This window comes from Marmota flaviventris, chromosome 9 (assembly GCF_047511675.1).
Source record: "Marmota flaviventris isolate mMarFla1 chromosome 9, mMarFla1.hap1, whole genome shotgun sequence".
Lineage (NCBI taxonomy): Eukaryota > Metazoa > Chordata > Mammalia > Rodentia > Sciuridae > Marmota > Marmota flaviventris.
Genome location: NC_092506.1, coordinates 8,294,137 through 8,319,476, shown reverse-complemented (window position 1 = coordinate 8,319,476; position 25,340 = coordinate 8,294,137). Strand labels below are relative to the sequence as shown.

At 59.6% G+C, this 25,340-nt stretch overlaps 1 protein-coding gene across 3 annotated transcripts in view; it reads right to left on the bottom strand.

Moving 5' to 3' along the window:
- Positions 1-24,487, bottom strand: part of Macrod1 (mono-ADP ribosylhydrolase 1) — a 137,714-nt gene extending 113,227 nt beyond the window's left edge. For all 3 annotated transcript variants that reach the window (XM_071616081.1, XM_027944056.3, XM_027944055.3), the window contains exons 1-3: positions 24,057-24,487; positions 15,016-15,117; positions 14,289-14,405 (exon numbers count right to left, since the gene is read on the bottom strand). In XM_071616081.1, the coding sequence (XP_071472182.1) occupies positions 14,289-14,405; positions 15,016-15,117; positions 24,057-24,351 (514 nt within the window). In that variant the 5' untranslated portion in view covers positions 24,352-24,487. The remainder of the gene's footprint in view (positions 1-14,288; positions 14,406-15,015; positions 15,118-24,056) is intronic.
- Between the last annotated feature and the right edge of the window lie 853 nt (positions 24,488-25,340).

Sequence of the window (25,340 nt, the reverse complement as noted above, 5' to 3'; positions counted from 1 at the left end):
CATTAAAAAAAGAAAGAGGTTGGCGCTGGAACCAGGCTGTCCAGGCTCCTCCCCTTGCCCTGCAGGAAGCCTTCCTGTTAATCACTTACCACGGGACTGTACCCTATTGTCCCCACAGAGAGTGAGCCCTAGTTAGTGGCCCGGACTGGGTTTGATCATTCCATACTTCTGAATGCAGGAAGGAAGGTGGCCCTACCTCTGTCTGGGGGCCTAGAAGGAGAGATGCAGCACGGGCCAGGGTGGGCCTCAGGGGAAGGAGGACGTGCATGGGAGGAGCCAAGGGAGGAGGCTGCCGAGGACCCCAGGAGCTAAGCTCCCTGCCCGCCGGCCCGCCCGCCGGCCCTGCCCGCCTGCCGGCCCTGCCCGCCTGCCGGCCCTGCCCGCCTGCCCGCCGAGCTCTCCTGCTGACTGGTTCCCACTTGGGTGGGTGGGCCGAGGATGATTCAAGGACTCAGAGACCCAGATTCCCCAGGACGGCAGCCGTGTGAAGTGTTCCTCGCGCTCTCCCCTTGAGCTCCGCATCAAAGGCAGCTCCGCTGTGGTTGGGCCACTCTGGGCTCTGCAGATAAGGGAGTCTGGACGAGCTGGCAGAGAGGAGCAGCCCTGCCACAGGCCCGTATCCTCCCTCCCCAGCGTCTGAAGTGCTCCACGGGGCTCCCTGGCCCTGGCGCCCTGATGGGTCCACCTCCTGGGCTGGACCACTGCTCGTGACCGTGTAGCACACCAGGGCGCCCCGCCACCTCCCCTGCTCCCCCTTGAAGCAGCAGCACCTGTGGGATGAGGGGACACCCAAGAGGGACACCGCAGCCAGCTCGAGACAGATTCCTGGAGACGGCTTCTCAGCCAGGACCTAGAGGACGGCGAGAGCTGGCCACGGAGGCTGGAGGTGGGCATCACCCCTGAAACCTGTGGAAGTGAGCAAGAATGTGCAGTTTGAGACGCGGCCGGAATGAGGGGGGAGGAAGGGAGGGCCTCAGAAAAGGCAGGAGGGGCACCGAGGCCAGATGGTGTGAGTGGGACACGCAGAGGGTGAGGTCACAGCCGAGGTGACGCCTTCCCCCAATCGAGGACCAGAGGCGTGTTTGCAGAAGCCATAAGAGCCAGATGCACCCAACTCCAGGGTCTATTTCCGTCTGTTGTCCCCGAGCGCGGCAGTGTCCCAGCCATGCAGTGGCGCGGCAGAAGAAGGAAGCAGCACTCCCCTCCCCTGAAAGCCCGGCCCCAAAGGAGCCCAGCCACAGCCAGGGAAGCGCGTGGACCCCAGAGCAAGGGAGCCGGGCGGTGACGACCTGCAGCTGGACCTGCTGGAGCATCTGTGGTGGTGGCCCGTGCAGTGGAGGAAGCGAAGGCGGCAGAGGGGACAGGAAAGGCCCTCCTGCCAGCAGAGAGGACTTCTATGTGCTGTCTTAGAGTGAGCACTTGGGAGCACCTCCATGTGCCCATCTGGTGGGTGCCACTGGGCAGGAACACCCAAGAAGGGACCCAACCCCCACCCTGTACCCCACCTGCCCGCACAGACACCCCCAGTGCCCGCCTCCTGGCGGGTGAAGAATGATGGCCCTTACGTAATTAGCCTCTTCCTGACGCGGGGAGCTCTGCTCCCTGTACTTATTTACTGGCCGTTTGTTTTCCTCCTACCGGGAACTGCCCGTCCAGATCTTTCACCCATTTTTCTTATTGATTTGTAGGAGCTCTTCGCATATTCAGAGGGGAGGAGAGAAGCAGCCTTCTCCTGGGGGCCTTGGGACCTCCCTGGAGGGTCCTTGGTCCCAGGAAAAGGAGGAAGATGCGTGCAGGTCTGGATGCCCCTGCCCGGTCTATACCCTCCCAGCTCCCCACGGGCCAACTGTGCCAGAAGATGGAGCCCCTCCTGTAGGGGAGCCCCCGCCAGGCCTGCATGGGCCAGCGGAACCCAACGGGCCTATTTTTACTCACACTGAGAAGTCTACACTGCCAGTGGCTGGCAGGGCGCCCGGGATGGCACCCAAGGGGAGCTGGTTGGCACAGCAGGCATCGAGGAGGATGGAAAGACTTCCACCGTACCAGCCAGTCCAGTGGGGACCATCCAACAAGAGGCACCGGTCCCCAAGGCCTCAGGCCAAGGCTCCACCACCATCCCGCCCCTGCCTCAGTCCTGGCACATCTTTTCCTTGTCCCCAGCCCCAGTTATGATGGTTCCTAAGGTGTGACCTTGGCCTGGGGGTGTCACACTGGAGCCCTGCCCCCTGCCCTCAGCCTAACGACCTTTCAAGGCCCAAATCATCCCTGAGTTTATCTCCTCGCCAGCGTGTTCCACATTTCAGTGGACAAACAACGCAGACCATAAAACTGATTTCCAAAGCCCGTAAAAGCAATAACATTTAGGGAGACAGGGAAAATACAACCCCTCCTCTCCCAGAGTAATGGCCACCACGAGTCCTCGGGAGGCCCTTTCTGCAGCTGGAGGTGGCTCGCAGGGCTGGCCTGCAGACTTCCCTACACCAGGTGGTAAATGACCGCTCAGCACATGTTCCCAGGGCCCACGCAGCCAGAAGACTGCAAACTGCCTGCTTAGCCCTTCCCTGCTCCCCTGTCCCCAGCTCTATGGCTCCTCAGAAGGAAAGGGGCTGCTGGCAACCCTGGGCCACCCCTTGGACCACCTCCACTAAGCTCCCTGCAGGACACCTGGGGCAGCCTCCAGGACCAGGCCACAGACCACAGCCTTGGTGCTGGCCAAGGTCACCTCTGCTGCAGCCGGAGCCGGAGGCCACCCAGGCTGAGGGCGACCCAGTGGGTGTCCTGGGCAGCCAAGCTCTCGTCCTGCTCCCGCCACGCTCCGGTGATGACCGCCAAAGCAGTCACCGTGACCTCTTAATGGCAGGAGGGGGATGGGGCCTTTGTAGGGATCTGGAAAGCTCAGCTGTCTCCAAACCCCCCATCCTGGGCTGTGACCCAGCCACTAACCAGGAGGACACCCAGAGAGGTTCCCTCAAGGCCCAATCCTCCTCAGCCATCACAGGAAGTTCCCAGGAAACAGTGGAAAGACTGGATCCCAGACACGTCACTGCAGGTCCCTAGCCACGGCCTCCCAACAGGGACAGCAGAAGGAACAGCAGCCACCTCCAGGTCACGACGCTGGTTGTCCCAGGCTCAGAAGTGCTGGAGGAGGCTCCGCCCATCTGGCCAGGGCCCATGGCAGCCAGAAAGACGGCAAGGACACCTCCCGCAGCTGCAGGGCAGGAGGCTGGGCTCCCCTGAGGACAGGGCACAAAAGGCAGGCCATGCCAGCCAGAGGGGAGCGCCCACCTGGAGGCAGGGGGATGGACCAAAAGGCCCCAAGAGGCCCTTCAGGGAAAAGATGCAACAAAATCGGAAGTTATCTGGGACTAAAAACCCTGCCGGAAGGACAGATCTACTGTGCAACCAACAGGACTAGGGAGGACTAGGGAGTGCCCCTGACCAGGAGGGACACACAGATGACTTCTAGGGGCCCATGCCCAGAAGTCACTCCCCTCCCCCTCTGCAATCCAAACACCCTGTGACGTGGCCTCGGCGGGGCCTCAGCCTCTTGCTCAGCTGCAGGGAGGTAGAGAGAAACCAGGGGAAGGGGCTTCCACCCAGATGCCCCAGGAGCAGCAGGGTGGGGAGCGGGTGCCAGCCCGGAGCAGCAGGCAGGGCCCGAGGCTGGCGTTGGCAGGGGGAGCCCCGTGGGCTGGAATTTATGCAGCTGCCTGTGACTCCTAAGGCGAGACGAATCTCCAGGCCGCTTTTCTCAGCAGGAACAAGTCTTTCCCTCAAATCGATGGTGACACATTTTTAAACTCCGATATTAAGGAGGGAAAGATTTTGCCGGCCCCCCTGGGGGCAGCCCTTATTAATCACGGGCTCATCTGAGAGAAGCCGCAGCAGCAGGCCCCATGGGCCTGCGCAGGACAAGAGGCCTAGAGGCCAGGCTGCGCCACCAGACCAGACAGTGGACACCACACAGCAGCACGCGACAGGGCAAAGCGGCCTGGGGGCTGGAGGGAAGCCACACGGGAGGGTGGGGGGGTCTCTGGAGAAGATGACAGTGGGTTCCATCCCTAGCAACACACACACACATGCAGAAGGAGAGTGAAGAAAAAGGTACAGGGTAGAACGAGAAAGAAGCATTAATATTAATATAAAATTTAAATCGGCTTCCAAGTTTGGAGTTACGAAACCAAAATTCCTGTTTTGTGGGGTGTTTTTTTTTTTCTTTTTTGGTATCAGAGACTAAACCATGCTAGGCAAGCGCTCTGCCGTGAGCTACAACCACAGCCCCCCTTTTCTTTATTTGTGAGACAGAGTCTTGCTAGAACTTGCAATCTTCCTGTCTCCGTCTCCCCAGGGCCTGGGATTACCGGCTTGTGCCACTGGGCCCAGCTGTTTCCCTTTTTATACTGGCTGCTAGGAAGCTCAAAGCTGCATCTCATATTCAGTTGGAATAAACTTGCTCAGTCTGTTTATATATATATATATATATATATATATATTTTAGTTGTTGTTGGACACAATACCTGGCACTTTATTTATTCACTTTTATTTGGTGGTAAGGATCAAACCCAGGGCCTCACGCATGCTAGGCAAGCACTCTACTGCTAAGTCACAACCCCAGCTTCTTTTTTAGATTTTTTTTAAGACAGAGTCTTACCACACTGTCCAGGCTGGTCTCAAACTCGAGTAATCCTCCTGCCTCAGCCTCCCTGGTGTCTAGGACAGTAAAAGCACACACCATCATGCTCAGACTCACTCTAGTTTTGAAGTGTCATCTGGGCTGGAGCCAGGGTAGGAGCATAGACTACAGGGCAGGCATGAGCCACGGTCCCTGGGTAGACCAGATGCCAGCTTCAAGCAGCAGGCTGTAGGGCTGAGAGAAGGCCAAGACCAGGAACCAGGCAAGAGGTAGGTTGGAAAGGCTGAAGGGCTGCAGTTATGGCCAAGAGCACAGGGCACATTCTAAAGAGATGCTCCATCAGGTGTGGTAGCACAGGCCTGAGAGGCTGAGGCAGGAGGATCTCAAGTTCAAGACCAGCCTCAGCAACTTAGCAAGACCCCCATCTGAAAATCAAAAATAACAGGGCTGGGGATGTAGCTGAGAGGTAGAACCCCTGGGTTTAATCCCCAGCACCAAAAACGTGAGTCAATGAATAAATGCCTAAGTCAGAGCCCTCTCTCTGTATGGCTTGGTTGCTGTTTGGGTTTTTCTGGTGCCAGGGCGGAACCCATGAGTGTTCTGCCACCGAGCTACATCCCAGCCTTGGTCTGGTTCTTTTCATTCCTGTTTAAGGATTCTTGGTTCTATTGTACTTATTTTTCAGTGGGAATCAGTAGGTTAAACATTTTTTTTAAAAAATCAATGGCAGCTCACACGCCCACTTCCTGGGTAAAAGCAGTCACCATTTATTGAGCTCCAACCACCTGTCAGGCGTCCCAGGCACCGCCCACGGCCTGTCAGCACCTCCGGAAGGCTCACTCGGAGGCTCACAGAGGAGGAAACTGAGGCTCAGGAGGAAGGCTCTCCTGCCCAAGGTCACAAGGGCTCCCAGTGGCCAGGGCAGGACTTGAACCCAGCTGAGTCCTGTCTGACCCTGACATGCCACCCTCCCACCCCCAGAGCCTCGGGTCCCAGCAGCCCTCCCTGGCACCAGGGTGGCTCCCGCCTCTAAATTAAGAAGAGAACAGGCTGAGTCCAGGTCACCGACTGGGAGGTGGCCAGCTGACCCGCAGAATTCCCTCCCAGGGCCCCGGCCAGGCCCCCTCCCAGCCAAATGCCCGCCTGAGCCTCCGGGGGAGGCTGCCTCCCGCTGCCGCCGCAGGATTTAGCTCCTGTGACAATCCTCGCTGCCAAGCCCCCGCCGCAAATGTCAATTCTGGGCCATTTGCTTCGTAGGTTTCCATGTTCCTGCTTCTCCTCCACATCCTCAGCAAGGTGGCTCTTGCTCTTCAAAAGGGACGTGGCGTTTGATGGTGTTTAAGCCGAACGTGAAATACAGCCAGGCGGCAATAATAACAGCCCGGCCGCCGCGGGGACGCCGCGGGGACGGCTGGCAGCGGGGCCACGTGCCGCGCGCTCCTTCTCCGGGCGATTGCAGTGTCCAGAGGGGGAGGAGGGGCGGAGGGACAGGACGGCTGCAGGGGCCACCTGTTGCTGCTGGGAGGGGGGGTCACGCCGTGCGCTGGCCTGGCCTGGCTGCAGAGGAGGACCGCCCCCGCCGTGTCTGCCCCCGCGGCCCCACTCCGCGCGCCCTGCTGGCCTCCGCCCCGCCCCACGGCCTCCGCCTGGGTATAAATAGCAGGGCCCCTCCCTGCCCGCCAGCGACAGAGCAGCCTACCCCGCGGCCGCGTCCACCTCAGGGTCCCCAAACCTAGAGAGTCTGTAGCCCCTGCCCGCTCTGGCTCTGGCTGTTCCGAGGACACACAGCGCAGGCACCCGGCGGGGCTCCCCGCAGGGACCAGACCCAGCGTCAGCAAACTGGCAGGTGGACCCCCGGGAAGACAGGACTTGTGCAAGTTGGTGGCAGAACCGGATTTTAGCTCTGTTCTGTCTCATGAGCAGCCACAGCCCAGGCCACCTGAGCCCTGCAAGGATGGTGCCCACCAAACAACTCCAGGGGTGGGTCCTCCCTTGGGCACTCTTGTCTCTATTTTACAGAGAAGAAAGAGGAGGCTCAGAGAGGTTCAGTGACTTGACCAAGGTCACTCAGCTAGTACACAGGGAAGCTAGGACTTGTACCCAAGTCTCCAAGTCCAAATTACAAGGTGTCCCACTATGGAGACCCAACAGACGGCATGGGAGGTGAGGAGCCAGGGGCTGGATCCCCTGAATCTTTGTCAGCTTGTGCTGTGTCCCTGAGGCCAGCCCAGGACTCACCCAGGGAGCGGGATCTGGGTCTGGAGTGTGCAAGAGCCCACCCTAGGGGTCTGGCGCGAAGATTCAGTACAACCCATCTACCAATGTCCCTGCACACAGCCCGGGGCGGGAGTCCCTGGCTGCCCCTGCGGCTACGGCCAGACCTCTTCATCTAGGGACAGGGTGCCCATCTCTTAAACAGGCAGGCAAGCCACAGCCTCGTGGGGAGTCCTGGGGCCGCCGGCAGCCCCGTGCCCAGCTCTGCGGGTCCCTCCAGGAGAGCGCGCCAAGGCTGCAGCGCCAGCCCTTCTCATGCTTGGCCGGTTTAATGGTCCCCATTAATTTCAAAACACATACATCCCCCGGCTCAGGCCTGCTCAGCTCAGTGCTCGGACAGCACGTCAGGGACACGGGCAGGCGTAGCACAGGTGCGGGCGCTGAGGCCAGGTGGCCTCAAGGACAGGGGTGGGGGGAGCTAGACAGAACGCCCTGGGGGCCCTCAGCTCATGCAGGAGCAGGCGGCCACTCCATGGTGGGATGAGCCCGCGACACGCATTCTGACACGAGTGACCATGACGAGGAGAAAAGGGACAGAGAGTGGCCCAGAGCCGAGAGTCAAGAGTCTGGGGAGTCTGGGCTCAGGCTCTGCTATGCCTGCTGTGTGACCCTGCGCAGGTCACTGTCCCTCTCTGGGCTTCAGTTCCTGTCCTGTCTTTCTCCCCAGGCCTGTAGGGGCCTTGAAGGCAGCCTCTGCGTCTTACTAAACCTCGCACCCACAGAGGCCCACAGAGGCCGAGGATCCACGGGAGGGCCCTTAAATGTCCGCCACCATCCTCATTTGTGAATCAGTCAGTACCCTCTGGCCCAGCGGGGTGGACAGAGGGCTGAGCGGAAGCAGAAAGGGGTCCCACAGCAGGTCACTGGTTCTCATAGTCCCTGTGCCACTTGACCCAACTCCCAAAAGCATTTACTCAGTCATTCAACAAAACATGTACTGAAATCCAGGACAGAGTTCCCGGGTCCAGGACCCGAGTCCCTCTCCCATTCCCTGGGGGCAGCAGGAGGCTCTGGCCAATGCACAGGAGGCTTGGTGGAAGACCTTGGGGTGCAAGGACCTTCAGGGTCCTTCCAAGTCCCGCCCACCGGACAAGGCTCAGCTCACTGGACCAGGCCCTGCAAGCCCAGGAGGGCATCTCAATAATTCAGGAGATCCATCATTTATGAATTTATGTAACTCGGTCGACCTTGTGGAGTGAGCCACCCGCCGCCCACAGCGGTGCAAGCGAGGTCCTGGCGGTATCTGGATGTCCAGGGCTTTTTAATGTGGGGAGGGGGGCCACCTGGACCCCAGGCCCCCCAACTGCCTCCCCATCCTCTCTGCCCCTTGCTCCCAGACTGGACCTGGGTGAGAGCTGCTGTAAAAGCAGAGCTGGCCGTTCCCCGCTAAAGCCCCAGATCCAAGACTGGTGCTGTGACCCTGCAGGGGTCTCAGTCTCCTAGTCTGCAAAATGGGGGACATTGTTAGTCCCAGCCTCAAAAACAGGCCATGTGGGCCATGGAGGGCAACCGCTGCACAGAGACACTCAGAGACAGGCAGGTGACAGGCAGCCCAGCCCGGCGGGTCCATGGTACACACCAGGATGGGGACTTAGAACACAGGACAACTGGGCAGCTGGAGCCCACCACAAGGCCTCATGGGGTCAACGAGCCCCAACAAACCCCAGATGTTAGTTTAGTTCTCATGACAAACATCAGCCCCCCTCACCTTCCCAGCAGTGAGGTCAGGAAGGACACGCCCACTCTGGGAAGCAAACTTCCAGCCAGAAAACCAGCTCCTGCGGCTTCTGGGATCTGGAAAGTCTTCCATCCAGCTCTGCCACCATTTAGCTGTGTGACCTTGGGCAAGTTGCTTCCCATCTCTGAGCCTCAGTTTCCTGGCTGCTACAGGACAGGGAGTGAACGCAGCCGAGGCCTGGGGGAGATCTTCCCCCAACTTCTGGGCTCCTGTCCTCACTCTCACGCACTCCCAGGCTGGAGCCCAAGGGAAATGCCCACAGCACCACTGACCAAGTGCCCCCAACTCAAGACCTGGCCACAGCACAGGCCGAACCCCTCAGAGCTGGCCCACAGCACCCCACCCACCTACCTGGCCAGTGCTCTCCCTCTCCCCCCTGGAATGGCCTTGCCCAGTGTTCCTCTCAGCCTGCACTCCAACTCAAGTGCCCCCTCCTCCAGGCAGCCTTCAGGATTGCCCCTCGCCCTGCAGGCAGGATTGCTGCCTGCCCCCCGCCCCCCCCACTGGGGTTGGGATTAGGGGTTGAGTGTGTTTGAGGCCCAGGCGCCCCATGGTGCCCAGCAGGCCCACCATGGAGGCTTGCTGGATGAATGGACAAAGGCCACCACTCACAGTTCTGGCTGTCACCTGCCCATGCTCCTCAGCTTGAATACCCACATGGGGTGACCCTGCCCACCCCTCGGCGACGGTGGCCTTACTCCACCTGCTGAGGACCCGCCTGGCCGTCCCCTCTCTGTGCTTGGTGTCCCTGGAGGAGGCAGCCAGGGCCCAGCAGGATCAGGAGCTGCTAGGACAGCCCCGTCGCTGCTGGCCACGCGCCTGCCACTCTGGCCTGTGCCGCCCTCGCTTGCTGCCGGAGGGTTCCGCTGCCTCTCGGCCGGCAAGCCTCAGCAAACACATTTAAATCTGAAGTGACAGATAAAGCGATTTACGGCGACAGTTTAGCGTCAGATCACTTCCCACCAGGCAGTCGCGTCCCTGCGGCCCCCCTGCCTGCCAGTCCATCAAGGCGGTCTCTAAATCACCACTCCAGCCGCAGCGGCCTGGGGACAGCTGGGAGCAGGGGGCGCCGCTCGGTGGCCACTCAGTGGTCCCGGCCTCCTGGCCGCGGGCTCCGCCCCTCCGGGCAGCAGGGGGATAGTCGAGGGCTTGGAGAGCCTGGGCCGGATGAGGGCTGCAGGTCTGCAGGAGCCCGGGACTGGAGGCAGCTGAGCGCCACTCCTCGCCAAAGTTTATATAAATAAGCGGCTTATCCGTCCCCCTGTGAGGCCACTCGTCGCTGTGAAATGCAGCTTCCCACCGGATCTTCACAGCCAGCCCGGTGTCCAGACCCCACAAAGACCTCCCCGACCCGCCTCGCCTCGGGCCACCTCCTTAAGAATCAATTAGTCCCCGCAGGTACGCGATTCAGACACCACCACCCCCACCCCGCTCACATTATCTTCTACTTAGTTGCTCTGGCCCGACTGCCCCAGTATTAATCTACCCGGGCTCCCGGGCTGGGCCCACACGTCATCCTCCCACCCACCCTGGCGTGGGGCTGGCGGGGTGCCAGTCTTCTTTTTTTTTTTTTTTGTACCGCAGTTTGAACCCAGGGGCACTTAACCACTGAGCCACGTCCCCAGCGCCTATATATTTTTTTCTTTTTTAAAATTTTTTTTTAAATTTATTTTCTAGTTTTCGGCGGACACAACATCTTTGTTGGTATGTGATGCTGAGGATCGAACCCGGGCCCCACGCATGCCAGGCGAGCGCTACCGCTTGAGCCACATCCCCCAGCCCCATCTGTACTTTTTTTATTTTGAGAGAGGGCCTCACTGAGTTGTTTAGGGCCTCACTAGGTTGCTGAGGCTGGCTTGAACCTGTGATCCTCCTGCCTCAGCCTCCCAAGCTGCCGGGATTACAGGCGCACTGCGCCCAGCTGGATGCCATTCTTCAGATGAGGCTCTGAGGGCAGGGGCCAGCAGGAGAGCTGGGGTTCCAGCCCACCCGGGCCTCTGCATGGACAGCACCCTGGCACTCTCGGTGACGGTGCTGGGCTGGGACTGCTTTGAAGGGGAAGACCCCTGTGTCTTTACACAAAGCATCACGTTCATCTCCGCGTCGCCCGTTGTGTCCCCAAGGCCCAAACTGGACAGCCAGACCCCTGGGTTGACCAAGAATGGGGGTCTATGTGCCCCAGACATTTCCTGCCTGGGCCTTAGCTGTCTGTCAGGAACAGGGGCCTGGCACAGGCCTGGGAGGCAGAGGCTCCAGGCGTGGAGACAGCTGGGCCAAGGTCATGCCCCTAGGGCCAAAACAGACACGATACTCGGACGCCATGGGCTCCCAGGATGGAGACCCCAGACCTGAGCTCCCCTAGGGCCCAGTGATGGGGTCACAGGCCAAGCTGGAGAAGCAGGCGAAGAGAACGGGGTGGGTGAGGGCCTGCCTGCTTATCTTGCCAGCATGGCAGCCCAATTTAATTAAGATGGATGTGGCATGCCCCCATGGGCAGGAGCCGTGGCGGGCACAGATGGCAGGAGCCGGAGACTCTCCCAGGCACTGCCCTAGCAAGTGGCCTTGGCCACCAGCCCGTGGGGAGGGCAGAGGTGTGACTGTTGCACAGACTTGGAAGGTCTGTCCCCAAGTATGCTCCTGCGACCTCAAGCCCTGCCACCCACCAGATACCCCACTCTGTTCTCTGCCCACCTCACCCCTACTGCGTACCTCCTGGCATAGCTCTCTGTCACGTACAAACCCCCCCGTCCACCATCATGCCCCCCCCCACAGCACTACACATACCAATAAAGTGGGGTGAAAACCAGTGCTGGGGTTGGGATGCCAGGTGGCCAGTGGGAAACAGTCCCCTTTCCAAAGTCTGCAGGGGGCCTATGGGTGGAGCTTCTGTCCCCCCTCCCCCCCTGAAGTGGGAGGGGCACGGTGTCCCCTCTGCAAGCCCCCTGGGCCCTAGACAGAGGGAGAAGCCCACAGCCTGGGAGTCCCCATCCCCCTTTCCCTCGCAGCCCCCCATGCCTCCCCTACAGGGTCCCTGAGCCAGACCCAGCCAGTGACACCCCTCCCCATCTGGTAGCAGGGACAAAGAGAGACCCCTCCTCACAAAATCCAGAAGCTCTATCCAGATCTCCAGGCCCAGCCAGCCCACACCCACACCATCCCGGGGGCCACCGACACCCGCAGGGCCAGCACTGCCCATGGCTTCAAAAATAAAGATTTAAAAATTCCCACCCGAGATAATCGCTGTCTCCTTTTGCCTATTGTGGTGGCTCCGCGGTCGGCGCTGAGAAGCAATTATTCACGGCTAATGATTATAATCAAGTCAAATAGAATTTAATGGACACGTATTCTCTTCCTGCTTGAAACTTTACATATGAATTAAGCACATATGGGTTTCACGAGGCACAGACGCAGATTTATGCAGCCCCGAAAAGCCCCGCGTTGCCGACGACTTTTATTCCGCTAATAAACAGGCTGATTTATGGGCTTGGCCGGAGCCGCGAGCTCTGCTGCCCCCTGGCGGGCGGCACGCCGGGCGGAGCCACAGCGCCAGGACCCGCCCCCCAGACTGAGGACCCCCCGAGGTCTGACCCGGGCCGGGGCTGCCAGGACACCCCGCACCCAGGCTCTGGAGGGGAACCCATGTCCAAGGCCTGCTTCAGCCAGTCCCTGTGGTTCCAGGACAAGTTCTAGGTCCTCTTGGCTGAGACTAGAAAAAGGAGATCCCAGGAAAACAGGCCAACAGGGTGGGGTAAACTGAGGCAAGCAGAGGGAGGTGGAAGCCATCACCTGCCCGGGAGGGAGGCAGTGCAAAGTGCCTGGCATCCTAGGGACAGGGATGGTGCTCAGGATGATGCCAAGGGCCTCCATGGAGCAGGGGTGAGCTGGCACATACCACACACCCACGGCAGGGGTGCCCCTCTACCATCCCCTAGTGCAGGAGAGGGAACGGCCAGGCAGCTACCACCCTCGCCCCAGCCCAGGGCAGCAAGATGCAGCCAGCGGCGGAGTGCTTCTCATGAGCAGCTGACAAGCTGCTGCACCCAGCCTGGCCAGTCACAGGGCACTTAGGAAGGGCCATTAATCATGCCCGTAGCCTCCAGAGCCCCCAGCCCGCTCCATCTGCATCTTGCTGATACCCGCCAGGGTCCTCCTCTGTGGTCCACGACACAGCCGTCCACTGGTGGGCTGGGAAGGAGCTCATGAAAGTGTCTCCCTCTGGTCACCACAACTCAGCAGGAAAAGGACCAGAGGGCCCCTCCTGCACCCTCGCCAATGACTGGGCAGCCCCATGACCTTCATGATCATCCCCAGGGTCAGCCCAGCCCCTCCCGGCACAAGACCTTGCTCTTTTTCCCTGGGCCTCCAGGACATCTGCCAACCCAGAAGTGGGCTGTCTGAGTTCTGTCTGCCTAGACCGACTCACAGACCTTGCTGCCACCCACCAAGGGCAAGTGGCCCAAGGGAGATACACCAAAACCACCAGCAGTAACAAAGACCACCCAGCTCTCCCCACCAGCCACTCCGAGTGGGAACTCCTGCCTCTGTGTGACTTGTCACCTGTGCACCCACCAGGCCATGTGCAGGGACAGAGCAGTTCCACAGACCCCATGGGAGGACAGCTGAGCAATGCCACTGCCAGAAACACTGCAGACCAGCAGGGGGGCCGGGGACACAATGAGCAGCCCCCTCTGCCTGGACCCTGCAAGCCCAGTACCTAAGGAGGACTGGGACCACTCAACACAACCCCACTGGCCCCCTCTCTGGCACTGAGGGCAAGCCCAGCGGTGAGAGGGAGGAGATTCCAGAACCCCGGGGCTGTCCTGGACCTGCATGGGTGGGGCAAGGGTCTTCACGACTTGGAGCCCAAACCAAGAAGGCCTGCCCTGGTGTCACCAGCCTCTAAGAGGTGCCCTCCTCTGATGCCGGGTGCGGCGTCTGCTGAGAGAGGGAGCAGGCTTCCAGCGCTGGGGTGCAGCACACCTGCCCGGGGAAGCACCCCTCGCACCTGCGGGGCTTGGCCTGCCCTTGGCGCCCCACTCCTGAGCACCCGGGTCCTTTCCCAGAGCCCTGCGACTCAGCCAAACGGCAGGGCCGGGCAGAGGAGCGGCACCTTCCTCCCTTCCGCCTCCCGCCTCTGTATCATCACAATAAACTGCCACGCCAGCAAGAGGCGAGGGACACCAGGAAGCCAGCAGCTCGCGTTTCCAAGCGCTGGAGGGCTGCCAGGGGCCGCGGGAGGCCTCTCCACCCGCTCCCAGCTCCCTCACCTGCCCGGCCGCAGGGGGCAGGGCGGCCACGCAGAGGAGGGGGCGGCTGCAGCCCCCACCCGGGACGACCGGCTGGGCCTCGGCCTTCCTGGCAGGGCTGCCCGGCACCGTTCCAGCCCGGCTCTCTCCCTTCGCCAGCCGCTAATGGCTTTCGAAGCTGCGAGGCGGCCCAGCGAGCGAGGCGCCCCCGACACAGCGGGTCAGGGTTTCAAGGGAAGAGGAGCCCAAGTGGCCGGCGCGCTGCGCTCCGGCGGCGCCAGCAGCGCTCCTCGCCCCATCGGGAGCCTCTGTGGAGCGAGGTGGCGCCCACCCGCATCCAGCCCAGCAGACCAGAGCGAAGGATATGCAGCCACCAGGTCTCTGACCAGTCACTCACCTGCGTTGACGATGGCATCCACCTCCAGCTTGGTGATGTCACCACGGAACAGGGAGATCTTCTCATTGAGTTGCTTGTCCTTCTTGAACTTGGGCTCCTCCACCTTTGCCGCCACCCCTGGAATAGGGAGGAGCCACAGGGGTCACGGGGAGGCCCCCCTGCAGAGTGACCAAGGCAGGGCCCACAGGTCAGGTGCAGCCCCACTGTGGCAGTTTGCAGCATGGTGACCACTGATGCTGGCGATGACATCCCACCCTGAGTGAGGACCTCCTACGTCCTCTTGAGAGGCCAAGGTCTTGTGGCCTCTCATGACACCGTGAGCAGGTACATCGTGCCGCCCACCCCAACTTCACAGATGTGGAAATTGAGGTGTAGGTGGGATAAGTGACCTGTCCCAGGTTACCGGTTACCAGGCCAGCATTCGAAGAGTCCGGGAGCTCACCAGCCCACCCCCCCCACTGCAAGCAAGCTTCAAACCTGGCTCCAGACAATCAAGTAATGGGGGGGCAGGTGGCTTATATGGCCTGGGGCTTGCTTCCCAGTGGTGTCGTGGGAATAAAAACTAAACTGGTCTCAGGCTGTGTAATCATTAAGTGAGGTGACACCCACCGGCAGAGTCCCACACACAGCAAGCCCTCCACCCGTCCATGTCGGATGCTTCTCATCTGCATAACTCTCCCAGGCCACACGTCTGAAGGGCCACCGGGCTGGCTGTGGCAGGGCCTACCTTTTGCCGTCTCCTTCCACGTGGGGATCTTCTTCAGCCTGATGAAGTCCCTGCAGAAGTAATGTTCCTCCCTCTGCTTGTCACTCAGGCCCTTCAGGAAGGCTGCAGGGGCGGAGCAGGCAGGGAGGAGAGTCAGGAGCGGGCAGTCCAGGGCACTCTCGCACGCCAGGCTGTCCTTCCCACAGCCAGGTGGGGAGGGCACATCCTAGGTGTGAGTGTCCGAGAGTCCCCAGAACATCCTGCCCCAATCTCTGTGTTCCAAGTGGGAAACTGAGGCAGGGGAGGCTGGGGGACTGCTTGACACCTTGGACCTCTCAGTTCAGAATTCAGTGTGGCCACTTACCAGCCGTGTCCCCATCTCTGTGGGTCCCTCATTCCCTCGTTTGCAGATGAGGACTAAGACTTCCCTAGCAGAATAATTTCCACCTCACACATAAGCCAGGAGGTGGGCGCCCTCTGTTACCTTACCAAGGTCACATCAGCATCATGACTTGGGAATGGCAGGAGAACTGTCCTCAAAGTGCCACAGAACCAAGCAGATCTGGCACCTGTTGTCAACATCCCCCCAGCACTGACTGAGGGCACCCACGGATTTCTGCCCATTCTACAGATTAGGACACTGGGCCTAGGGAGTTGGGAGGCCACCCGTGGTCACATAGCTAGTGAGTGGGGAGCCAGGGCCCCACCTACTCATGGATTCTGGGTCTGCGGGGCGGGTCCCCTGCTGCAGCCCCGCCTCCTGGGCTGGGCCAGCCCTGTGGCCACACCAGGCAGAAAACCCAGAGCCCAGCTCCCGGGTTTCTCTGCAGGGCAGCGCTGGTCCCTGCTCGCGGCTCACGGGCTCCTCCTGCCGGCCGCAGGACGCCTGCACACCCAGGCTCGGCCCAACCCGGCCCCCTGATGGAGCAGCCCCTCTGCCTGCCTGCAGGGGTGGGCGGGGGCGTCACAACTCCCGGCAAAAATAGGTAGGAGGGGGCAGCAATTAGAGGAGGTGCTGAAAAGGGATGGTAGCCTCCTGGAAGCTTCCATGGAAATGGCGGGGGAGCAGGTGTTCAACAGACAGGCGGGTCCCCCAGGGAATGCCCTCTCACTGCCAAGGCCATCTAGTCCATCCATCCAAGCCTCTGTCTGTCTCCTCATCTGCCCACCGGTGGCTCTGGTGACAACACCCCCAGGATGCCAAGATCGTGGCCTGACATAAGTCACAGAGAGGCTGGGTTCTGAGTGTGCTCACAGCTGTGGTGGGATTGCTGTTCAGGCCAGCAGAACCCCCACACTGCCTACCTGTGGCCCGTGCCAGAGCCACACTTTCTGGCAGCCACTTCCCGGCCCCTTCCACAAGCATTTATTGGGCACCTACAACATCAGATTGGGCCCTGGGGATATGCAAAATGTGGCAGAAGTGACCCTGTGGATCTAAAATCCAGCCGGGGACACTGAGGCTGAGGCAGGCATCACACAATCAAGCAACTCAAACTCTGAGATGTGCTGCAAAGGGATGGGCAGGAGAGGGGGTAACAGAACCCTGAGGCCTGGGGAACATGGAGGAGAAGGAGGGGCAGGCATGAAGGATGATCAGCTGCAGAGCCCCCAAGGCTTATTAAGGTCTGACCCCATCCCAGGGATGCCATGACAGACTGCAAAGTGTGTCCCCAATTTGGGGGGATTACTTACTCCCCAGTAATCCCCAGGACCTTGTGCATGCTAGGCCAGTGCTCTACCACTGTGCCCAGCCCCAGCCCCCTCTTCATTCTTTCTAAGGGGACAGAAAGGCCCCTCCATCTCAGCGTCATCCTCCTGCACCCTATTCTCAAAGGACTGCCCTCCCTCGGGCACACGTGGCAGCAGACTGAGAAGCCTCCAGGGCTCCCACTTGCCCCTTTCTTAGCGTGTGGGAGGACTAAGGCTGGAAGGAGCTCAAGCAACCCTCTGGGCTTGAAGCCTCCAATGCCCTCTTCTCTAAAACAAGGGTGTGGCATGGTGGAGCACACCTGCAGCCCAGGAACTCAGGAGGCTGAGCAGCAGAATCGCTGGAGTCCAGTAGTTTGAGAGCTGCTGGGCAACAAGGCAAGACTATAAACAAACCAACCAACCCCCCCGGGGGGGTCTGGAAAGTCGCCTCTAGCATCCAATGAGAAGTGGGCTGGGCTAGCACGGTACCCAGTGAAAGGCGGGTCGGCTGGCAGGTGGCACCACTGAGGGCAAGGAAGGTCCTAGAGGAGAGGCTGGCCTTGAGCCAGGCTCTGTCCCTCGCTGGCAGTTTGAATGCAGATCAGTTAATAAATATTTATTGAGCATCCGGCCCAGGGGCGCAAGGCAAGGTGAGGTTCCGAGTCTGACTGAGAAAAAGGGGAGAACAGGGAACCTTCTGGAAGGAAGTGATCCAGCTTCTCTGCTCCGTCCCCAGGAGCTGCAGATCACTGGAGGAAATCCCCACCTCCAAGCAGAAGGCTCCTGCAAATTCCTGACCTCCCCTGCAGCACCTTCTGCCCAGACCTCCAGCTGCTGCTTTGGGAGTGCCCCCCCTTTCCCCAGCCAGCTCCCCTACTCCTGCTCCAGCCACAGAAAACAGGCGGCCATCAGATGCCGCCTCCGCCCCCACCAAGCTGGAACCACCACCTGCCAGCACCTCGTCCTCCCTCCCTCCCTCGGGTCACCAGGCATGAAGGTCCTTCCTCTCGGCTGCCTTCCAGCCCTGGCAGCTCCCCTGGGCCCTCCCACACGCCCCTAAGCCCACCCAGGGGGGTCCCCGCACCACTTCTCCATCAGGATGAAGGTCAGGCTGGGGAGGAGCTGGGAGGTAGAGCACTTGCCTAGCATGCACAGGACCCTGGGTGCATTCCTAGCACAGGGAAAATTTTAAAAGATCAAGGTCGGGCCGGGGTTGAGGCTCAGTGGAGGAGCACTTGCCTAGCATGTGTGAGGCCCTGGGGTCGATCCTCAACACCACATAAAAAATAAATAAAGTTCCATCAACAACTAAAAGATATATTAAAAGAAAGATCAAGGTCCAGGTCACCTGCCACACAGAAAATCTCCCCTTTGCCTCACCTCTTCTTTCAACCTGCACCTCCCTAGGTCCCCACATTATCTCCACGGATCCAGCCTCTCTTCCCACACCTCCAGCCCCTCCTGACTCCTGGGCCCTCCCCAGGCCCTGGCTGCTCTGCCCCTTAAAGTCACATCGGCAAAGCAGAACTCTACTCCTTCCCCAAATCCGTGCTTTCTCACAGCTCTCCTTTCCCGCTTCCTTCCTTGGGCCCAAAGGTCTTTCCCTCCCCTTCCTCTTACCCCCAGATCCCATCCAGCTATGAGCCTGTTAGATTTATCCCCTTGACGCCCCTGGGGCCGACCCCACCACCACACCCTGGACCGACCGCTCCATCCCCAGCCGGTCCCCCAACTCCACATCATCCTCTCACTTTTTTTCTGGTACCAGGGTTTGAACTCAGGGGTGCTTGACTTCTGAGCCACATCCCCAGCTCTTTTTATATTTTATTTTGAGACAGGGTCTCGATAAGTTGCTTAGGCCTCACTAAATTGCTGAGGCTGGCTTTGAACTCACAGTCCTCCTGCCTCAGCCTCCTGAGTTGCCGGGATTACAGGTATGCGCCACCATGCCCAGCCCACATCACCCCTTATCCCATTCCTTGTACAGCTGCCCAGGGAACCTAGGAACATAAGCCAGATCCTGTCTCTCCTCTGTAAAACTCAGCTCAAACACCAGTGCCCCAGTGACAGCTCCCCCTCATCTCCTACCAGATCACTCACCATTCAAAACAACCAAATGGTTCCCTGTCTCAGGGCCTTTGCACCTGCTGTGCCCCCTGCCTGGGATGCTGCTCTTCCTTTGAAGTCCCTTCCCCACCACCCTTCCTCTCCCTTCCCTGCTTCCTAGACAGATTTGCCTTTGTTTTCACTTATTTCTGACTTTGACCTTGGACACCGCCTTGTTTTACAGAAGAGGCAACAGGATCTGCCTCTGGTCACAAAAGTGAAAGGAACTTGAGACAGGGCTGTCCTCCCCATTAACAGAAGCCTGGTCTAAGTGACACAAAGCTGCAAGACCTCCTCTCCCTACCAAAGTCCCAAAGATGCCACTTCTTCCCGGAGACAGCCTCCTGGCTCTGCCACCAGCCAGCTGGGTGCCAACCTTGGGGACATCTGTCATCCTGTGCCAGTCTCAGGCCCCCGCGTGCACATCTCAAAAGGCCCGAAGCACTGGGCTGGGCACTTGCCCCTCACATGTAGAATATTCCACCTCCCGTCAGAAGGACAGATGCAGATGTAAAGCACAAGTGAGTTTTATTTTTTTTTTAATAAAAGATGTAAAACATGCATTTTCATTTTCCTTCATTTTTGAAGAGGCGAGAGTATTTCACAGCTCACTGAGACAGGTGTTGTAAAAAGATGTTCGCAGTAAATTTTGATGGGGGGGCTGACCCCAGACAAGGCTCCCCGCGGCTGGCGGGAGGAAAGGCGGGCAGGCAGCTCTGCCGGGCCATAAAGCGCGCTGGGAAAGCGGGAAGCCAATGATGTGTTTTAAGAAGTGTCTTTATGGCGCTCCGCGGGACGGGGCGGGCCTTCTAGAGGAGGCCAGGCAGGAAGGGCTGATAACGCCCGGTGCCCATGACAAGGTGGCAGTTAGACTCGGTGGCCGGGGCATTAATCACCTGTGCCCGAGGTCCCCCAGGAGCAGGGCTTGTCAAAGCCTGTGGCAGGAATGATGGGGACAGGGCACAGGGCTCCTCAGAGCTTTCCTGCTTGCCTCCTCCCACACGGGGACATGCCAAGCTGCATCCGGGCAGATGGAAGATCACCCCCCATTCCCAGGTGTGCCTGGAGCATTTGCCGGTTCAGCGGCCACATCAGACACTTGATCACTCCGGATGAGCTCCCGCGGGGCCTGAATTAGCCCTGGCCCCTGCCCGCGGGATCTGCAGCTAGAGAACAGGAGCCCCCGCTTGAGCCACCTGGGGTGTGCGGGGGGGGGGGGGGGGGGCGCGGTGAGGCTCAGAATGTGCAAGGACAGGGTCTGCAGGAGCCAGTGTCACTGTGCCCAAAATGGACCTGAGTGAGACGACCAGGAAGCGGGGTCACGGGACCCTCTGCAGGCCATCGCCGCTGATGTGATCTCCATCCCATCTCACAGACAGGGAAACCGAGGTTCAGGAGCAGGGGCAGCAGCTCTGGGCCCACCCAGGTCCAGTGACACCCATGCTCCTTCCCTTTAGCACACAGCTCTGCCCCCACATACAGGTTAGCGCGAGAAGACAAAACCAGGCCCCTCCTGCAGTGACACAGCAGGCCTCAGGTGTCCCCAAGAGTTCCACCTTAAGGCCCCTCACACCCAACCACCTTTCCATGTGACGCTCTGCACGGTCTCATGGTGGAAATGCACCAGGGGGATTAACGTGGCACTACAGGACTGAGACGACCGAATCAGAGAAATGAATGCCTGGGCAGTGAGATCGGACACTGCCAAAGTATGGAAAAAAGATCGAATGCCTCCCAGCCAGCAAGACCTGCCTGAGGGTCTTTACTGACCGGAAAAGTGAGTGATGAATTTGGAAGTGAACAAACCAGGCTGTGTGCAGGGGCACCCTGGGCCCAGGCCCAGAGCACGCACTCCACACCTCAGGGACTGAAATACTGAGCAGCCAACCAGGTGAGGAGATTCTCAGTGGGCGGTGGGTCCCCTCCCAAGAAGGGAAGCTTGCCATCCTGTCCTGGGACTAGCTTCCAAAACCATTCCACCAACCCCTGGGTGAGAACACGCGCTGCTGAGCAGACCTAAGGCTACCATCTGGCTTCCGCGTGGCTTTTCCACAGGGGGAGGCACCCCCCTGCCCAAGCACATGAGGGTTTCAGCCCATTAGCATTCTGTTTCCCCACTCATGAACTGCACATCTTCCTCTGACCTATACATCAGTCTCTTGTGAGTTTGGTTACTGCCAATCCTAGAGAAAAAATCATATCAGGCAAGCTGACAAGCATTTGGAGGCCTATCTAGCTATATTCTTGAGAGAAATGAGAGCACATGTCCATCAAAGATATATGCAAAAATGTTCAGAGCAAGTTTTATCCATGAGAAATGCCCATCAAGAGAAAAAACAGGTAAACCATGGTACATCCTTAGGATGGAATATTAGACAGTAGTAAAAAAAAGACAACCACACACTGTTGCTTCACCCGATGATATTCACAGATCACACAGACATGGAGTAAAAGGAGCTGGCCATGCTGTTTCCACAGAGCTCAAGAAGACATAAAACAGACAGTGAGAAGAGTGACGGCCTCCCAGGGTTTCTCAGGGGTAGTGGGAGTGCGCTGGCCACGAGCCCGAGGAGGCCGTACATAGATGCATAACCCGCCAAGAGCTGTGGGCTCCTCACACTCTGCTGCGGGACTGACCTCAGCTCCAGATGCAGTTTGAATATAATGAAAACAACTGTAGGACATTGAGGACCATGGGCAGACTCCAGTTAGGGGCAGTCTAGCTGGGGCAGCTCTGCTGACCTCCGGCAGGACACTCTTCTGTTCAGAAGGCAGAGCCTGGGCTCACCCAGCACAGGCAAGGCCTGGGCCCTGATTTCCCTCCCTGGAGAGTGGCCAGGCTCCCAGACTCAACTCTGGATCCTAGAACAAAGTGGGAAGAGGCCGTGTGGGACTCTGACGACTAGGCCACCAAAAGGGACTGTAGCTCCCGTTTGGGTCTCCTCTGTCCCCTATGCTTTGGGGGAGGCCAGAACACTCAAGAGCCCTATGGGGAGGTCCCCAGGATGAAGAACTGAGGCTCTAGCCCACCACTGTCATCGGGATCACTCCTCCAGCCCTAACTGGACCCCCACCAACTTTAAGGGAGACCCTGAGCCACAAACACCCAGCTTGGGTACTCCCAATCCTGACTCTCAGAGACTCTGAGTTAATATGCGTTTGCTGTCTTGTCACAAAAGTTCGGATCACTTTATTCATTTCTTTATTTTGCAGTATTGGGGACTGGACCCAGGGTCTCCCACACGCTAGGCAATGTTCTACCACAGAGCCCCAGCCCCGGCCCCTTTTTTAATATTTAGACACAGGGTCTTAGCTGGCTTTGAACTCTCGATCCTCCTGCCTCAGCCTCCCGAGCGACTGGTTCCCAGGTGTGCGCCACTGCCTGGGGTGATTTTTATGCAGCAACAGAGGCCCAAACACCAAGAGCTCTGCACCTCACCCACGAGCCACTGGCACCTTGGTGGAGACACCTACCTGCGTGCTGCTGTGAGTGGGCTTCTGGGGTGGGGGTTAGGGTTAGAGGCAGGAGACCCCCAGGTCCTTTAAGCCTGACCAGCTGTCACTCAACAATGGGCCTGGAATGATGGGCCCAGCCAGCGTCTTCCCATTTGGCTCACTTAGTTCAGGCCACCTTCCCTGAGAAGCCCCCCTGCCCCCCCAGCTCAGTGGCCCCCTCTAGCTTCTTCCTGGCACTGACAAGACCTGACACTGTCTCTCCTGTATGAGCTTCATGAGGGCAGGCCCGTGCCTGTGCCACTCACCACCAAATCCCTGGCACTGTGGGGCTACCTGCCAAGAGAAGATGCTCAGTAGCAATCTGCCAAAAGAATGGCTGGAAATCCCAGCTCCAAGCAGAGGAAAGAGCCCTCGGACGCCACAGCAGCCTGGGCACCTCTGGCTCCACCAGCTTCCACAAGTCCAGCTGTTTTCAAGGGTACCAAGGAATGGGGGGCTGGGAGGAAAAGGGCCTGGTTCCTAAGAGCCGCAGCAGACCCCAGAACAAGTGCAAGGGACTACCTGTCTCCCCAGTTCTTTCCCACCATCCTGGCTTGCGCCTCTCTGACAAAGAGTGGCTCCCTGAGAGGACAGTGACACCCCTGCCAGGTGTCTCTGACACCCTACTCCTGCCCTAAGGGGTGGTTAGGGCAAGGGCTGACAGTGTGACAGCCTCTCCGTTTTCCCAGTGAGTACAGCAGGTGTTTCAGGATCCAGGGTATACAACAATCCAAATGACAGCAATAAATCATTTTGATTGCTACTGCTACTGTCGCCAGCCCCAAGATAGCCACCTTCCTTTTACTTCCAGGCCCAGGCCAGCTTGCCCTGCCCCATGGCCACACCCACCAGCAGCCCAGCCAATGAGGCGCCTTTCTTGCTCTTTTGAAAGAGGACCCGGCCAGGAGTCGTCACTAGAGCCCAGGGGGCAGGCCCTGAAGGGCAGGGGCAGCTGGACAGTCCAACAGGGCTATTTGGAGTTCCTACTCCCCTTCCCAGTCCAGGGATTCATGGCCCCTCCATAAATTGTGGCAGGTACAGAGGGGGAGGAGTAGTTTGATTCTTGGCGGCGACAGAAGGAAGGTGTCAAAGGTTCTCACAAGCAACGCCCCATCTCCGTCTGCTCCCCAGCCCCCTAACCTCCTTGCCCCCAGGAACGCGGCACAGACAGCTGCAAGTGGCCAGAAGCCAACAATGAGGACAAAAGAGTACCAGACCGTACCCAGGAAGGCCCTGAGCAGGGCGGTGCTAAGAGCAGGGCAGTCCTGCCTAGGGAGGTCACTCTGTGGGGCTATCTGACCACCTAGATGCACGGCCTGCCCCAGAGCTATTTCCACTTGGTCTCAAATGCCACCACTTGGGAACCAAACTACAAGTATGGGGAGGTCAGTATCCTAACTTCAGCTCAAGGAAAATCGCGGAGTGACCTTGGGGAAGTGGGTTCTGGCCCTGGGCCTCAGTTTCCCTCCTGCACAATGGATTAAAGTGGTAGGTCCCAGATGATTTCTGGGAGTACCCAGCGACCCATTCCAGAGGTTTGGCCGCTGTCCTCACACTGCCCCTAACAGGAGACTCGACCTGGTCTTGTGTGAACCGGAGCGTGGGGCAGGGCACCGGGTAGGGGGCGTGGCTTTGAGTGGGGGAGGTTCCGACTCAGGGCAGACCCGGCCTCAGCTTCCCCAGGTCTCCCGGTGGAAGGGGCTGCTCCGGGGTGCTGACCAATCGGGAGACCCACGTGGGCCACCCTCGCCCCTCGCGCTTCCACTTACATTTTGCCTCCTTCCAGTCGGTGGAGGTGCTCAGGTCCACCTTCGCCGCCATGGCCAGGGGGGCCCAGGTGCGCACCCCGGGTCTCCGCCCCACCGCCTCCGCCCCCCAAGCCCCAACTCCCGCCGAGGTCCGCGCGCGGGGGCCGTGCAAGCCCAGGGACGCCGGAGGGCCGCTCGCACTGCTGCGGGTCCGCGTGGGACCCGAGGGGCCGGGCCGGGGGCGCGAGGCCACCAGCAGCTGCCCCGCCGAGCGCAGCTGTGCCAGGCGGCGGGACACTCGGCTCAGCAGAGACATGAGCAGGCGGCGCGGGACAGTTGCCCGCCCACTTGGACTCTATTTAAGGTGCTCGGGAGAGTCTCTCCCTATTTACTCGGGGACCGGGTGGCGCGTGCCAGCCCGTGGCGACCTGCTTCGAGCCGGCGGGCGGAGCGGCCAGAAAACCCGGGCGCGCCGCTGGGCACCCTGGAACTTGTAGTTCGGCCCGCCGGCGGGGACCTAGCACTAGTGTACACACGTGCGCGCCCCGCCGGGCCGCCGCCGCCCCCCGCGCGAGAGCCCCGCCCCCAGCTGTCCGGGTCTGTGGTCGTTCGACGGCCGGCGCCTGCTGCAGCCCGCCCCGCTTCTGCGCCCCAGGCCCCTCCGCGGATCGGGGGCCCCGGCGCTCCGAACGCAACTCAGGAAGCAGGCGCCGCGCCCTTGGTGCAGATGGAGAGACCCGGACTTTTCTCTCCACCGTCACCCCGGCGCCGCCTCCACGTCCCAAGCAGCTCCCTATCTCCTCCCAGACCCCAGGAGAGGCTAGTTCTAGCCGGCGCCGGTGGGCAGAAGACAGGTGCCCAACCGGTATTCCGGGTGTGGCGACTTTCCCAGGCCGCTGAACGTCTGCCTTCTAAAAAGCCCCAGGGGTGGAGGCCAGCTGGAACCTGAATTTAGAGCAACTGGGGACGTAGGGACATAGTTGAATCTGAAGGCAGAGATTTGGGTGCCCTGTGGCTTTCTCGGGTGGAAGAATCAGGTCGATTTTTACCTTTATATTTTCCCTAACTTTTTACAGTCATTAGGACAGATAGATTTTTAATTGAAATATTTTAATATTTTCCTATACTATTAAGATCATTTTTATAATAATGGGTAGATTTCGGGACTGGGGGTGCAGCCCAGTGGTGGAAGCTTACGTAGCAGGCACAGGCCCTGATAGGTTGATCCCCAGCATGAGGTGGGGGTAGGGAGATGCGGTGGGAGTTTCAGTGCCTGGGAGTTAGAAGCCAGGATTCCAGAGAAGG